The sequence below is a fragment of the Microcaecilia unicolor genome, chromosome 10, assembly GCF_901765095.1.
Source record: "Microcaecilia unicolor chromosome 10, aMicUni1.1, whole genome shotgun sequence".
In the NCBI taxonomy this organism is placed as follows: domain Eukaryota; kingdom Metazoa; phylum Chordata; class Amphibia; order Gymnophiona; family Siphonopidae; genus Microcaecilia; species Microcaecilia unicolor.
In genome coordinates, this window is record NC_044040.1 from 10496260 (window position 1) to 10510541 (window position 14282).

Here is a 14282-nt window from a genome sequence, read left to right on the forward strand (position 1 = left end):
ACAAATGCTGATTCTAGGTTTCTGAGGCATAATAGGGACACATAATTGGGCATTATGTATCATGGGCTATGCATGTAGCATCTGAAGCTGTCATAGAGGCTGGTATTGTACTGTTTCATTCACATCTCTGGAGGGTGGGAGAGGGTAAGTGACGACTAAAATGATAGCGGGGATGGGACGACTTCCCTATGAAGAAAGACTAAGGAGGCTAGGGCTTTTCAGCTTGGAGAAGAGACGGCTTGAGGGGAGACATGATAGAGGTATATAAAATAATGAGTGGAGTGGAACAGGTGGATGTGAAGTGTCTGTTCACGCTTTCCAAAAATACTAGGACTAGGGGGCATGCGATGAAACTACAGTGTAGTAAATTTAAAACAAATCGGAGAAAAGTTTTCTTCACCCAACGCGTAATTAAACTCTGGAATTCGTTGCCGGAGAATGTGGTGAAGGCGGTTAGCTTGGCAGAGTTTAAAAGGGGGTTAGACAGTTTCCTAAAGGACAAGTCCATAAACCGCTACTAAATGGACTTGGGAAAAATCCACAATTCCAGGAATAACATGTACAGAATGTTTGTACACTTGGGAAGCTTGCCAGGTGCCCTTGGCCTGGATTGGCTTCTGTCGTGGACAGGATGCTGGGTTCAATGGACCTTTGGTCTTTTCTCAGTGTGGCATTACTTATGTACTTATGTACTGTGGAGTGAGTGGGTATCATTTCTTTATTTCTCCAGTGGTCATTTTAAGGCACTTTTTTTGACTTAGCCTCTTCCTTAGGCTCCCTGATCTCTTCTCATGGTTTCCACTATCATCTTTATGCTGACGACACCCAGCTTTATCTCTCCACACCAGAAATCACTGCGGAAACCAAGGCCAAGGTATCGGCCTGCTTATCCGACACTGCTGCCTGGATGTCCAACCGCCACCTGAAACTGAACATGGCCAAGACTGAACTTATTGTTTTCCCACCCAAACCCACTTCTCCTCTCCCTTCACTCTCTATCTCAGTTGATAACACCCTCATCGTCCCTGTCTCATCTGCCCGCAACCTCGGTGTCATCTTCTACTCTTCCCTCTCCTTCTCTGCGCATATCCAGCAGATAGCCAAGACCTGTCGCTTCTTCCTCTATAACATTAGCAAAATTCGCCCCTTCCTCTCCGAGCACAGCACCCGAACTCTCATCCACTCTCTCATTACCTCTCGCCTTGACTACTGCAACCTACTCCTCACCGGCCTCCCATTTAGCCATCAATCCCCCCTTCAGTCCATTCAGAACTCTGCCGCACATCTTATCTTCCGCCTTAACCGATATACTCATATCACCCCTCTCCTCAAGTCACTTCACTGGCTTCTGATCAGATACCGAATACAGTTCAAGCTTCTCCTACTCACCTACAAATGCACTCGATCTGCAGCCCCTCCTTACCTCTCTACCCTCATCTCCCCTTACGTCCCTACCCGTAACCTCCGCTCTCAAGACAAATCCCTCCTTTCAGTACCCTTCTCCACCACCGCCAACTCTAGGCTTCGCCCTTTCTGCCTCGCCTCACCCCATGCTTGGAACAAACTCCCTGAGCCCATACGCCGGGCCCCCCTCCCTACCCATCTTCAAATCATTGCTCAAAGCCCACCTCTTCAATGTCGCCTTCAGCACCTAATCACTTCATCTCTTCTCAGGAAATCTCATCTACCCCAACTTGACATTTCGTCTTTTAGATTGTAAGCTCTTCTGAGCAGGGACCGTCCTTATGCGTTAATTTGTACAGCGCTGCGTAACCCTAGTAGCGCTCTAGAAATGTTAAGTAGTAGTAGTAGTACTTAGTCATTATTAAAATAAGTCTAGATCAAAATGTTCAACCTTTAGCCCTGGACGTTTTTGTTCCATTATGGCAGAAAAATATCCAAGCATTAGGAACTTTCAAATCCCGCCCTTAATATGCTCCTAGCATGCTCTCTTGCGATTTGGATGCAGTGCAGATGAACCACATAGAAAAACATCTAAAAAATGGGTTTCAAAAATAGCGATTTGGACATTTTTGTGAGAAAAATGTCCATATGCTGGTTTATGCCACAATTTGGACGTTTTTAGCCCCAAAGTGTCCTATTTGATTTTTAAAAGAAAATGAACAAAAGTAACATTTTCCCTTGTTTCAGTAAATAGAAGCTCTTCCTACTGCAGAAAAAGAAAAAAAAAATCTTTTCTCCAGTCAAGAGTTTAATTAGCAACATTTACCCACAGCACAAGTAACTAGCCCCTTCGGACTGGTGATTGCCCTTTGATAGATTTGAAAACGTTAAAGGAAATCAAGTAAATGGTGCAGCAGTTGTTCAAATGCAGAAAAGCAGGAGAATGGAAGGAAATGTGTTCAGACTGAAAAGAGAGCAGGATCCAGGTGCTTTCCAAGCCATTTAGAAGTCTTACTTGAAAAAATAAAATGAATAGTTTATAAATATGCCTACTGCTCTTGTCACACATGGTAATACAATATTTGTGCTGATTCATATTATTTGTACAGTCGAAATGCAGCCAGCGACATTTACTTGGCAAATTCTATTGGCCATATGTAGCAAATATCACCCTGATTAACAGCCAGTATATGGCTGCTCTGACAATGTGAAGTGGCTCAAATGTGTCTCGCATATAAGTGGTTTGGTTGTTCACTTTCACATCACATGCAAAGTGCACAATCAGATTCACAAGTGCAGCTGGGAATGAGATACTGTGATTACTACTCAATAAAGTAGAATTTACATTAAGAGCTACGCAGGTGTTCAAGTCAGTCTTATGTTTCCTGAATGTTTCATTGTACTTATAAATAGCACCTACAGAATAGAATTTCTAAAAATAAAAAAAAATCTATAACATTTTCAGCTGTCTACAGTACTGCAAAATGCGTGTGCGCTTTTATTCCCTTGTGCCTAGTAGCTATTTTAAAAGTGGAAAAAACCCAGGTACCTGCTATTTCTACAAGAGACAGAATGAGGAAGAGGCAAAGAACCCTAGGTGGATTTTAAAATCAAATCTATGTGCATACTTTCCCCCAAATTAAATGCTTACCAGGGAGTGCCTCTTTTTGATCTGGCTGAAAATGTGCAATCAGTCAATATACACACATACTTTAGCTGCTTTGAATGGTGCCTTTCTTACCCAGCTGAACCTGATTTTGAGTACATGGATACTTTTATCTTACATACTTTATAGTTTTTAATTTTTTTAACACAGAGAAAGTAAGTTCTCTTTGCAAGTTAGCTAACTGAAAGTCCTTGCACTGTGTGAGTGCTGGGCTACTCTGTACCTGCTTTTGAAAATTCCATATAGGCACCCTCTTTTACTCCCCAGGTACATCTCCACACAGTCTGGCAAACAATAAATGCGTTGTGAAAGTCAATTCATAGCTCTTGCCTAATAGAGGAGGGAGAGTTTAGATTCTTCCATTTACTTGGGTAAATGGTTTTGAAAATTGCCCTCTGAGATCAGCTACTGTCTCTGTATGATTGCTGTTTGTCATGATGTCTTAATAAGGAAATTATAAAATATATTTCTGTATTGTGATTTCTGAACTACCCTTCCCTTTCTGAGTTACAGAAGAATAACACTGTGTGGGAGGCAAAATGAGAAGGTTTGAATCACACTGTAATTTCCCAGTGGATAGAAAATAACCCAGTGCTTTGCCCTCTCTCAAAGCATGGCACATCATGCCTATTTTAGTCTTCCTAAAAGTATCAGATACTCATTAAAAGTAAAACTTATTCAGGGCATAAAATTACAAGAAGTGCCTAGTTTTAAACACTATGAATGTGCATAAATGCCAGTATTTTAGTAATCTATGTGTGTAAATAGCACATCTACTAGGTGTGTTATGTATCATGGCACTTGCTTTTACTGTCGGTGTGCACTGGGGTGCAGTGTGAGCACAGCCCGCACTTATGTACGTAGATTATAAAATTCCTTAATTTACAAACATACTTGCAGAACGTACATGGTGACATTTACACTAGAGAGCTGCACAGGAATAATGATCATGGGAATCCCATGGGGATGGAAAAAGTGACTGCAGCATTCTCGCGTGAGTGTAGTCCAAATCTCTGGCAAACGTCAGAATGAGGCTTGGAATGCACTGAGCTAGGCACAGAAATGTCAAATAGTAGTAGTAGTAGTATTTAAATTGATGTAAATTTAAATATCCCTGAATTTAAGCATTTTTATTCATCACAGGCATTCTTTCACAACACATTTGAAAAGAAAAGGATAATGACTATGTGATAAGTAAATTAGTAGTATCTAATTGTACTATATAATGCATGTTTTCATTCTCAAAGTCAAGGCTAATTAAAATAAGGATTAACCGCCGGATTCTATATAGCACGCCTAACGTTCCACGCCAAAATCCAGGCGTATTCTGTAACAACGCAAATAACTTAATTGGCTTAGCAAGCCAATCAGCATTGTTAGCAGCACTTAATCCTATATAATAATTCTCACCTCCAACATTCTGACTTGCTGCCTGGGACCGTGGCTCATTCCGAGTTGGTCTGCTAGGCTCTGTAGATCAGGCTGACATCACCGTAGCCATTATGATGTCAACTTCAGAACCTGGGGGGGAAAAATATGCCTCACAGCTGATCCATGTCCAGAGGAGGGTCGCTGGACATGGGTGGCTGCAGGGGGGGTAGGGGAGAGAGGATGGTCGCTGGACATGGGTGCTGCAGGGGGGCAGAGGAGAGAGGAGGGTCGCTGGACATGGGTGGCAGGAGGGAGGGCAGGGGAGAGAGGAGGTTCGCTGGACATGGATGGCTGCAGTGGGCGCAGGGGGAGAGGAGGGTTGCTGGACATGGGTGGCTGCAGGGGAGCCGAGGAAAACCTTGCTAGCGCCCGTTTCATTTGTGTCAGAAACGGGCCTTTTTTTTTACTAGTAAGCAATAATGAGCAATAATTGTCAAAAATTAGAATTTATGCGCACAACTCCCAAAGCATATTCTGTAATGCACTGCACCTAAATTTTAATGCACGCAGGCATTAAATGCACGATCTGACGAAGGGCAACCTTCGAAAGCTAATCAAGAAATGTATTAAGTTATGTCCAATAAAAAAGGTATCATCTTATTTTCTTTTCCATGTTTTATTTTGTTTGATTTTTATTGATAATGCACGCAGGCAAAAGGGGCATAATTATGGGCAGGGAAATGGGCATTTCGTCGGCATTCCAAAATTTACCCATGTTGTTATAGAATATAGCCCTCTGCGCCTAAATGTATATACTGGGATTTACGCCACATTTTTGTTGGTGTAAATGGAGGTGTGTAATTTTAGGCGCTAGAATATCAAGTAGCATATTCTATTTACTGTGCCTAAATATAGACGCTGCTTATAGAATATGCTTAGATGGAAATGTTTTCTGCGTAGATTTTCTAGACGCCATATGCAGAATCTGGCCCTAAATGTGCACACACATGGAGCAGGTGCAAATACAGTATTTCATCTGGAGTAGTTGCAAAAACCACAGAAAGGCACTATATCAAGTCTCTTTCCCTTTCCCCCTATATGTAACAAAAGTGAGTCAAGTAGAGGACAATCAAGCCATTGTGACCTCACTGATGAGGTTGGTGCTTATTGGTGGAATGAGGCATTATGACATCACAATTTAAGCTCAGGTTACAGAGACTGAAACTCTTCACACTAGGCATGATTATTAACATGGTCTAGTTAAGATGGGTTATATTAGCACAGATCCTATACGATGAGACCTAGTTATTAATAACTGGGGTTAACAGTAAAATAGTCTTCCCTTAATTAAACAAACAAGAAATGTCTCTAGAAATCAAAATCACTGCTGTAAGTGGAGGAGTAGCCTAGTGGTTAATGCAGTGGACTTTGATCTTGGGAAACTGGGTTCAATTCCCACTGCAGCTGCTTGTGACTCTGGGCAAGTCACTTTAACCCTCCATTACCCCAGGCACAAATAAGTACCTGTATATACTATGTAAACCGTTTTGAATGTAGCTGCAAAAACCACAGAAAGGTGGTATATCAAGTCCCATTTTCCTTTTCCCCCTGAAAGAAACATTCTTTACAAAAGTTTTAAAAAAACTAACAAGCAATGGAATGGGGTACCACCTGGGCTTATGCCCTGAATGTTATATAAGATTAGTTTGGAATGCTAGCCAAGCCACCCAGAAGCTGTTTCTGATTATTAGCAAGAAAGAGGGGAGATGACCGGAAGGTACAGTTCAGTACTTTTAATGCTTTTAAATACAGAATGGAATAGTCCGTTATAATATTCAGCTTCTCTGTTGATTAGTAGAATAAATTATCACTGTCATGCAGCTCCCGATTGCTGACACTGACCACCTGTGACAAAGCTACATTTGCATTATAAGAGAGCATTTAGAGATGAAACACTGATAGGTACACGTCACTTTATTGTGCAATAAATTTGTACTTGCTGTCTCATCACCTTGGGTTTTTCTGGCCGCTATCTAATCAAATAAATAATTTAAGGGTGTTAGGCCAATAAATCACACACATTTTACCGTACTTCCTTTATACCAAGCCAGAATAAGCAGTATAAATTTTTATTGCACAGCCACTTCTAGCTAGTTATGTACATTAAGCTATATTTCAGCTTGGATTCATCTTTTGTTTTTCTTTGCTTATGGGTTTCTAAACACCGCCAAGGACACTAAGGTCCTCCCAAGGACTTTCACTAACTACACCCTTCTCCAAAAGACATTACACGATGTGATACCCGCAAGCGAGCCTTCTCCAGAGTAGCCCCCACACTCTGGATTGCATCGCCTGAAAGGCTCTGCTTAACACAAGACTATCTCTAGTTCAGGAAGCAGGTGAAAGCTTGGCTCTTCAACCAAGCCTTTAATGGAAGAAGTAACTAACTTGTTAGTCTCACTCACACACACAAGGATTGACTCGGGCTGCACATACTGCAGCGGGACATGTTTATCCACTCCTACCCTATCTGAGATCATATTTAATTGCCTCAGGTACAAACTTAGATTGTGAGCCCCCCTGGGACAGAGAAATATCCAGTGTACCTGAATGTAACTCACCTTGAGCTACTACTGAAAAAGGTGTGAGCAAAATCTAAAGAAATAATAATAGTAACCATCTCTCTGACCTCACGTGCAACTTTCTTCAAATCAGTCACCTTACTTTCAAATTCTTCCTACTTTCTTACTCATCTATATGTTACAACCTTGCCTTACCCTACACTACCAATTATAATGTTCTATTACGTATTGTGTTGTCATTGCAAGTAGTATACCATGCCATACTTTGTATTGTTACTTGAATATTTTTACTGCTGTAATTGCCTATTGCTCATGTTTGATCTATTCTTACTGTACACCGCCTTGAGTGAATTCCTTCAAAAAAGCGGTAAATAAATAAAATAAACTATTTTCCGCTCCTTTGAGGTATCAGTTCAAGCAGAACCAGGAGTCCATGTACAGCTACCCAGGATCCCATCATCCCCCATCTTTTAATTCCCTCAAGATTTCACTAGGTTCAGGGGCATAGCCAAGGTTTCTGACACTCCTCTGGGAACTGAAATTGGCTCCCTCTTCCCCCTACCCCCATTGCTGCTGCCACTACTGTCCTCCCTCTACTATCGTGTGGTGCAAGCAAAAGCTATCTCCATAGTTCTTTCCTGCACCGTGTTTCCTAGAGCTGAAGATCCAAGCCACATGTGTGGTCAGAGCCAGTGCAAGCGGTGGTAAATGGCAGTTTTTGATGACTCTGACCATCGGTGCCCCCTTACCATGCTTACCAGGTTTACCATGTTGTTCTGGCCCTAACTAGTTGGGTGTTATTGGAGTCCTACTGGAGCCGAGGACCATTGCACTTTTTAGCCAGTTAAGTGCCACATTTTATCATGTCTGGGACTCCTTCCTTCCAGGAGCTGTGATCCACTGCCTTCAAAGAAGGCTTGAAGACTGAAACTGAATCTTCCATATGGCAGTGAATCAATTATTTGGCTCAACTTTAAATTACTTCTTCAAATATTATTTTTAATTAAGTCACCCTGTGGCATAGTAGCAAAGTGGGGAAAGCTGAATGTAAAAGGGGCAGTTCTGGAGGGAGAAGTGGCAGCAGCAGTGGGGGTAGGTGGAAGAGGGAGCCAATTTCAGTTCCCAGGGGAGTGTCAGAAACCTTGGCTATGCCCCTGAAACTAGTGAAATCTTGAGGGAATTAAAAGATGGGGGATGATGGGATCCTGGGTAGCTGTACATGGACTCCTGGTTCTGCTTGAACTGATACCTCAAAGGAGCGGAAAATAGTTTATTTTATTTATTTACTGCCTTTTTGAAGGAATTCACTCAAGGCGTGTACAGTAAGAATAGATAAGCTTTAACAGTTTAATCATGAACCTACTACTGGAACCTTGTTTGAAAGATAGTGTATCTCAACCCAGTTCTCAGGACATACCTAGCAAGTCAGGTTTTCAGGATACCCACAATGAATATGCATGTGATAGATTTATATGCACTACGCCCATTATATGCAAATTTATCTCATGCATGTGTCCTGAGGACTGGTGTATCAGGACATGTGTGAATCTGTTTAAAATAGTAGAGATAATAATATTACTATTCTTAAATGCTCACTGACCATATACTACTGAAATGCTAAGGATTTACCTGCTTCATTCCTTCTAATTAGACTTGTTAATATGAATATGCAGCTTCTCTGAAGGTGGCAACATTTGTTGAGACCTTGCATGCATAGCTTATTATCAAACCTGTTAGTAATATTGAAGAGATCGCCTATATAATCTATATCTACAGATAGATGTGTGTATTCGTTTGTTTTCATCGAGTGACCATATATTTGCTCTTTGTGTTTATTAAAGTGTCCTTAAATGTGTGATTAATATGCGTTAACAAAGAGGTATTATTTGCTTAACTTCAGGCAAAACAAAGGATTTTGTGGTTTGCTTGTCAAACGTTCAAACTATACAGGTTAGGGTGGGGGACAGATAAACCCAAACCACACAAATATTGTTTCTGCTGTCGCTGCACATGTGATATCTCTGTAAAGGAAATGAAAACCAGGTTAAGAAAGAACAGCTTCTGTAAATGATGATATCTGCTTTTTTTTTTTTTTTTTTTTAATGTCCTCTGTCCTCCTCTTATGTTCATTCTAGTGGTTATGTTACACTTTAAGGAAGCGGAACTCTTTGTAAGCTGTGTTAGCTTTAATTTTACTAATGTAGGTTGTGCATCTTAAGATTCAGGAAGTGGTTTATTAAAGGTTTGTTTCAAGTGTGCAAAATGCATACATTGTACCAGTGTTTTCCTCACTGAAAATGTGTTCTGTTTTTTGTTTTGTTGGTAAATTTTGTGCTAGTTTTGCGCTGAGCATACAGTGCTGAGAAAAAGGTTGAACTGTTAGGATGGTCTATATTTTAGAACAATTTATAAAACAGGCATCTGAATTCTGATTTTAGGTGGAGAGGTGTGGTAGCCATGTTAGTCCACTCTTAAAGGTTATCAATAGAAATCAAACAAAATAAAACATGGAAAAGAAAATAAGATGATCCCTTTTTTATTGGACATAACGTAATACATTTCTTGATTAGCTTTCGAAGGTTGCCCCAGATTTCCGATCTGAGGAAGAAGGGCAACCTTCGAAAGCTAATCAAGAAATGTATTAAGTTATGTCCAATAAAAAAGGGATCATCTTATTTTCTTTTCCATGTTTTATTTTGTTTGATTTCTATAGATTCTACATGGAATGTTGCTATTCCACTAGCAACATTCCATGTAGAAGTTGGCCCTTGTAGATCACCAATGTGGCCGCGCAGGCTTCTGCTTCTGTGAGTCTGACGTCCTGCACGTACGTGCAGGACGTCAGACTCACAGAAACAGAAGCCTGCGCAGCCTTCTACATGGAATGTTGCTAGTGGAATAGCAACATTCCATGTAGAATGTCCAATAGTAGCAACATTCCATGTAGAATCTCCAATAGTAGCAACATTCCACATAGAATCTCCAATAGTAGCAACATTCCATGTAGAATCTCCAATGGTATCTATTTTACTGTCATAGTAATGCTTGAATGTTTTCACTTATATACACTGTCAGCTAGCACATTTGCTTATTTCCGATCTGACGAAGAAGGGCAACCTTCGAAAGCTAATCAAGAAATGTATTAAGTTATGTCCAATAAAAAAGGTATCATCTTATTTTCTTTTCCATGTTTTATTTTGTTTGATTTCTATTGATTTTAGGTGTTAACCAATAAGCATCGATAAAACAACTTCAGGCCAAAAAAAGTAAAATAGATGTCTACTGGATAAACCATTGAAGAACCTGCATTTCTGCGATTTTTTTTTTCTCTCTTCTCCTTGCCTGCCTTGAATTTTCCATTCTGTTTTTGTGTCTTTTTCACATTGATGATTCCTAGCTTCACAGCTGTATGTATTTCATTGCACAGAAATAGCACCCTCCATGAAAATACTGACAAACATAGATTGTTTTGTACTCAAAAAAAAAAAAAAAAAACCAAATCCTAATTAGGTAGAAAATAAACATTTAAATTTACGAATATCTGAGGTCTATTTATACTCCAGATTATGATGAATGAATAACTAACAAATAAGATTTATTTTATTTATTCAAAATAAGTATCCTTGTGTGTAAAAGTACACAAACCCTCCATTTGGTAACTGGTGGCATCTTCTCAAGTGTTTTCTTTAATTTATGATCAGTTTCTCATATCACCCTTGAGGAATTTTGAACCATTCTTCTGTGTCAAACTGTTTCAGATCTTTCACATTTTAGGACTTCATTGCATGAACAGCTCACAGGTTTTGCCATAGCATTTCAGTAGGTTTTAGCCAGCCCAAAACAGAAAATCTCCTCCTCTTCAGTCATTCTATAGTAGATTTGCTTGAATGCATAGGGTCTTTTAATTCATTTGAATAACTGCCCTTCATAACAAAACATCACCGCCAAGACAGGAGCAACCAGGGATTGCTTCTGACCCTGCCATTGCCCACCAACCACCAAGGAAATCCCTGCTACATATAGGGAGGTAGGGGGCCTTTTAAAGAAGGGGTATCAAGGGATGGGGCTATAGTTATGAAGGCCCTGCTCTATAAAATATAATGGGGCCTGATTTTAGAGTTCAGTATATTAATGTAGCTGCGGCCAGAAACAAGTGATGTATCTGACATAGGAGCCAATTTTTCAAAATTATTGGGGGTGCTAAGCCCAGTGAAAATAACCCTTCCTTGGACACAAACAAGGAATTTTCTCAATATTGGGGGTGCTCAAGCACCCACAGAGTCGACTCCTATGACTACAGTAATACAGAACTCAAGTAACTAGCATGCAGTATTGAAGTACCAAAGTTTAGTGACTCACACATTAAATTTCACTGTGGTAAAATATATTTATCTGTAACTTAGTAACTACTCCTGAAACTGTGCTAAGAAAGCTAAGGGTTCACTTCTGTTTCACACATACTGATGCTCAAATAGTCTTATTATTCCTTTTTTGCACATCATTCTAGCTCATGAAAGACAGAAATGTTTCATTTATATGGGTCCCAATATTCAGTAGGACTTTTTCAGCTAGGAGTGGCTCCTACCCTCATAAGTCCCATTTACCAAGTCATATTTGCATTTTTAGCTTCACTTACCCAGATAATGCTGCTGAAAATCTGGTTAGAACAACTCGGTGCATACTTTCATGCAGTCCACATGTAAGTGGGCTTGGGGAACGGCATATGCGCAGAGCTGTGTCAGTGTTGCAAGGTATGCACATACGTTATAAGCGTACATGTTCACAGAGAGTATATGCACATAGTTGAAGTTGCTTCAGAGCAGAAGGAACTTTGCAGTAAATTTAAAACGAATCGGAGAAAATTTTTTTCACTAAGCGTGTAATTAAAGTCTGGAATTCATTGCCAGAGAATGTGGTAAAGACGGGTAGCTTAGCGGAGTTTTAAAAAGGTTTGGACGGCTTCCTAAAGGAAAAGTCCATAGACCGTTATTAAATGGACTTGGGGAAAATCCACTATTTCTGGGATAAGCAGCATAAAATGTTTTGTACATTTTTGGGATCTTGCCGGGTATTTGTGATCTGGATTGGCCACTGTTGGAAGCAGGATGCTGGGCTCGATGGACCTTTGGTCTTTCCCAGTATGGCAATACTTATGTACTTATGTACAAGAGAATTTTTGCACCATTGGAGGTTATTCTAGGAGCCTATTTTAAAAAGGCACATACATTCGTATTCTTCCTTTATAAAATACGGTCTCATAGAACCCAAATAAGAACAGAGACACTGATTAAAATGAAATACTCAACACAAGAGTGTCAACCAAGCTTCTGCTTCAGTGCTCAAGAAAAGGGGCGTGGAATAAAAAGCCATGGACACTTTGTAAACCAGTAGCAGAAGAATGGTATACTAAAATAGTATTTTGTCCCTGAATCAATGGTTCATCTCAAAACATTGTACTGTGTTGAATCATGAATTAATGGGGAGCTACAATGGATGTCTTGCAAAATGGATATTAAGTAAATTTTATCAATAGCATAAGATTTGAGGCACTTGAGGTTCAATGAACATGGACTTTGTTTAAAGTAAAAAATTTCAGGACCCATGCTTATGGGTGTAAATCAATTGATGAAAACCCCCCATTATCTCTATATTTTTTTATTTTGTTGTAATTGGAGAAATGTTTGAATATATTCAGGCTGACACTGAATTGTTGACTATTGCCTTTATACAATAATCAAGATGTTCAATGTTTTTTTAAAGGTGCCATGTTATAAAATTAACCGCATATGTTTTGATGTTTGATGCTTGAGTCAATCGGTTTTTAAGCTGCATTATAAATGTGCATTTCAGGTTTACAGATGCCTGTTCCAGAGTATATTGTTGATGTAGAATCCATGGATATTTTTCCTGTTGGTTGGTGTGAAGCAAATGCCTACCCCCTCACACCACCACTTAAAGCAGTCTGTAAGTACATGCAATTCATACCTGTATAAGAATAAAGTCATACCATTAACATGAAAATATTGACATAATTCACCTATTCATCACTGATCTTGCGACAACGTCAATGACTCAGACTACACCCCCTTCAATTTTTCCCTATGCTTACCCTGACCCCATCCCCTGACTATCTTAATCTAGTTTAAAACTAGCACCTCCTCCTATCTCCTCTGTCCCCACTCTCTTATAACATTACCTATCTACACATCCCCACTACTCTGTTAAGCTTAATCTGCTTTCTCTGCATTATACTTTGTAATCCTATTACTAGGTAAGCCGCATTGAGCCTGCTATGAGTGGGAAAGTGCGGGGTACAAATACGTGAGTACGCGACTGTGGAATGCATTGCCTCTTGACCTGAAATCTATTCACGACCTACTCAACTTTCAAAAATCACTAAAAACTTTTCTTTTCAACAAGGCATACCATAATGTTCAATATTAAGAATTTTAGCATATCACTTCTTCCTGATAATATGATTATCTTATATACCGATTTGCTTATATCTACTATATTACTCTTGTTCTTTATGTAATACCAACTGTTTATTTGCTCTTGTATTGTGATTGCCATGATAGAATATTGTAAGCCACATTGAGCCTGCAAATAGGTGGGAAAATGTGGGATACAAATGTAACAAATAAATAAATAATTGCATCTGGTGTAAAGAAACAAAATTTGAATTTCAGTAAGATTGGGATTCTACATGGAGAGGATTAAGAATTTATAATAACGATGGCCACATCTGTCCAAAAGAGGAACCGTGGACCCAGACAAAGAGCTCAGTTCATATAGTAACAAGGGTTTAATTAGATGAGGGGGTGGGAGGGAGGGCAAAGGTTGAAAATGGTTGAATCGGACTGTCGCTCCCTCCAGGAAAGTTGGGAATCCCACAAAGCTGTTTGTAAAGACCAGGAAGGACAAGAGGATATTAATAGACAATAGAGATAAAGGTATGAGCAATATATGGATGGCTGTGTATATGAATGCTTGTAGTCTGGATAATAAATACCACGCCTATAGGCCAGACCTGGATATTGCTGCTGTCACAAAGACATGGTGTAATGTGTCCCACATGGGATACAGCCATACGAGGCTGTAGATTGCATAGGAAGGCTAGGAGCTTTATGAGAGGGAGACATTTACCACACGTTAAAAGGGCAGTTCTAAAAAAGGGCACCTACAGTTAGTTGCCCATTTTGTAAAGGAATAGGCTCCTACATTCTTTTATAGAATACTAGCCTAACCGTGTGTGAAGA

The 14282-nt window shown here is 39.8% G+C and overlaps 1 protein-coding gene across 3 annotated transcripts in view; it reads left to right on the top strand.

Moving 5' to 3' along the window:
- The window catches only part of SFMBT2 (Scm like with four mbt domains 2), a 229729-nt gene that overhangs the window by 162968 nt on the left and 52479 nt on the right, over positions 1 to 14282 (top strand). For all 3 annotated transcript variants that reach the window (XM_030216279.1, XM_030216281.1, XM_030216280.1), the window contains one exon: positions 12874 to 12987. In XM_030216279.1, the coding sequence (XP_030072139.1) occupies positions 12874 to 12987 (114 nt within the window). The remainder of the gene's footprint in view (positions 1 to 12873; positions 12988 to 14282) is intronic.